The sequence below is a fragment of the Penaeus monodon genome, chromosome 15 (genome assembly GCF_015228065.2).
Source record: "Penaeus monodon isolate SGIC_2016 chromosome 15, NSTDA_Pmon_1, whole genome shotgun sequence".
Lineage (NCBI taxonomy): Eukaryota > Metazoa > Arthropoda > Malacostraca > Decapoda > Penaeidae > Penaeus > Penaeus monodon.
The window spans coordinates 39,152,816-39,154,028 of NC_051400.1; the positions used below are offsets into that span (position 1 = coordinate 39,152,816).

The 1,213-nt window shown below is 51.4% G+C and overlaps 1 protein-coding gene across 1 annotated transcript in view; it reads right to left on the reverse strand.

Annotated features, from left to right (window-relative positions):
* Positions 1 to 1,208, reverse strand: part of LOC119582031 (spectrin beta chain, non-erythrocytic 2-like) — a gene marked incomplete at its 5' end in the record, with an annotated part of 75,134 nt that extends 73,926 nt beyond the window's left edge. Inside the window, 2 exon segments of the mRNA XM_037930241.1 lie at positions 237 to 404; positions 1,040 to 1,208. Of these exon segments, the coding sequence (XP_037786169.1) occupies positions 237 to 404; positions 1,040 to 1,171 (300 nt within the window).
* Between the last annotated feature and the right edge of the window lie 5 nt (positions 1,209 to 1,213).

The window sequence follows — 1,213 nt, forward strand, 5'->3', positions numbered from 1 at the left end:
CGTTCTTTACTTGTCTTTGCCAGTATCCATTCTTCTATCACAAACTGTATCTTTGTCTCTATTTTCTCATTTAATCTTTTTATTCATTTTCACTGCGCTTATCTGCCCCCTTTTCTCCCCATTTACCATTCCTTCCGAAACAAAGAATAACAAAGTAAAGTAACCTTAATAACAATAAACCAACACAAAACGCATTTGAAAGACACAAAAATAAAGAAAAAAAAGAAAATACATACCTTTGTGTGGAGGAAAGCAAGCGACTTGTTAACGTTCTCGATCTTGTGCACTCGCATTTTGCCGTTGTTGGGCTTGCCAAGCTTCTCGCCCGAGATGATCTCGAGCAGCTTGAGCAGCATCTTGCCATCCGCCAAGTCGGTGAAGAGGTCCACCACCTCCAACCGCGCCTGAGATGAGACGAGGTGAGGAATTAAAAGAGAAATACGCCTCCTGTTGCTTGGTCCGAGGTATTATACATTTCAATCACATTTTTTTCATTGGTTTTGGAATATTGTTCTCAAGACTGTTTTCGAAAAGGGACGTTTATTCGTGCGGCTATTTGCTAATACAGTGACAGTGACAAATATGCCCTGTCACTCGGCCCTCACCACCATCTCCTGTCCCTCTCACCTACATGTCTCCTTCACCCGATTCTCCCTCCCCCCCTTGCCCCTCTTGCCCCTACCCTCACTCACAACCACCCCCAACACCCCCACCCTAAAACCCAAATCCTTCTCATCCCATCAACCGCCCACCCACCCCTCGCCACCTCGCCAATCACTGACCAACAACCACAACCACTCCCTTCTCAACCACCTCCACCCACCTCCTTCCCACCTGACCCACTTTAAACCCACCTCCATCCATCCTCAACCATCACCCAACCCACCCTCTTCTTACCCACTTCCCTCCCCCCTTCCAATCCACATAACCCCCGTCCCTACCCGCATCCATCCACCCCACCCACTTTGCCACCCATCCCCGCCCACCACCTACCCATCCCCGCCCACCACCCACCCGTCCCCGCCCCCTGAGCACCCACCTTGATAAGAAACGAGTTCATCCATTTCGTGAAGGTCTTCTTCTGAATGCCCAAGCGCTCGTCCCGAAGGTGCTGGATCCGCCCAGTCTCGAACTGGCGGAGGGCGTCCTCGCGGGTTGACAGCGACGACATCTCGCCACTCCTGCTGCGCCGCCCTCACCCGTGCATCCTGTC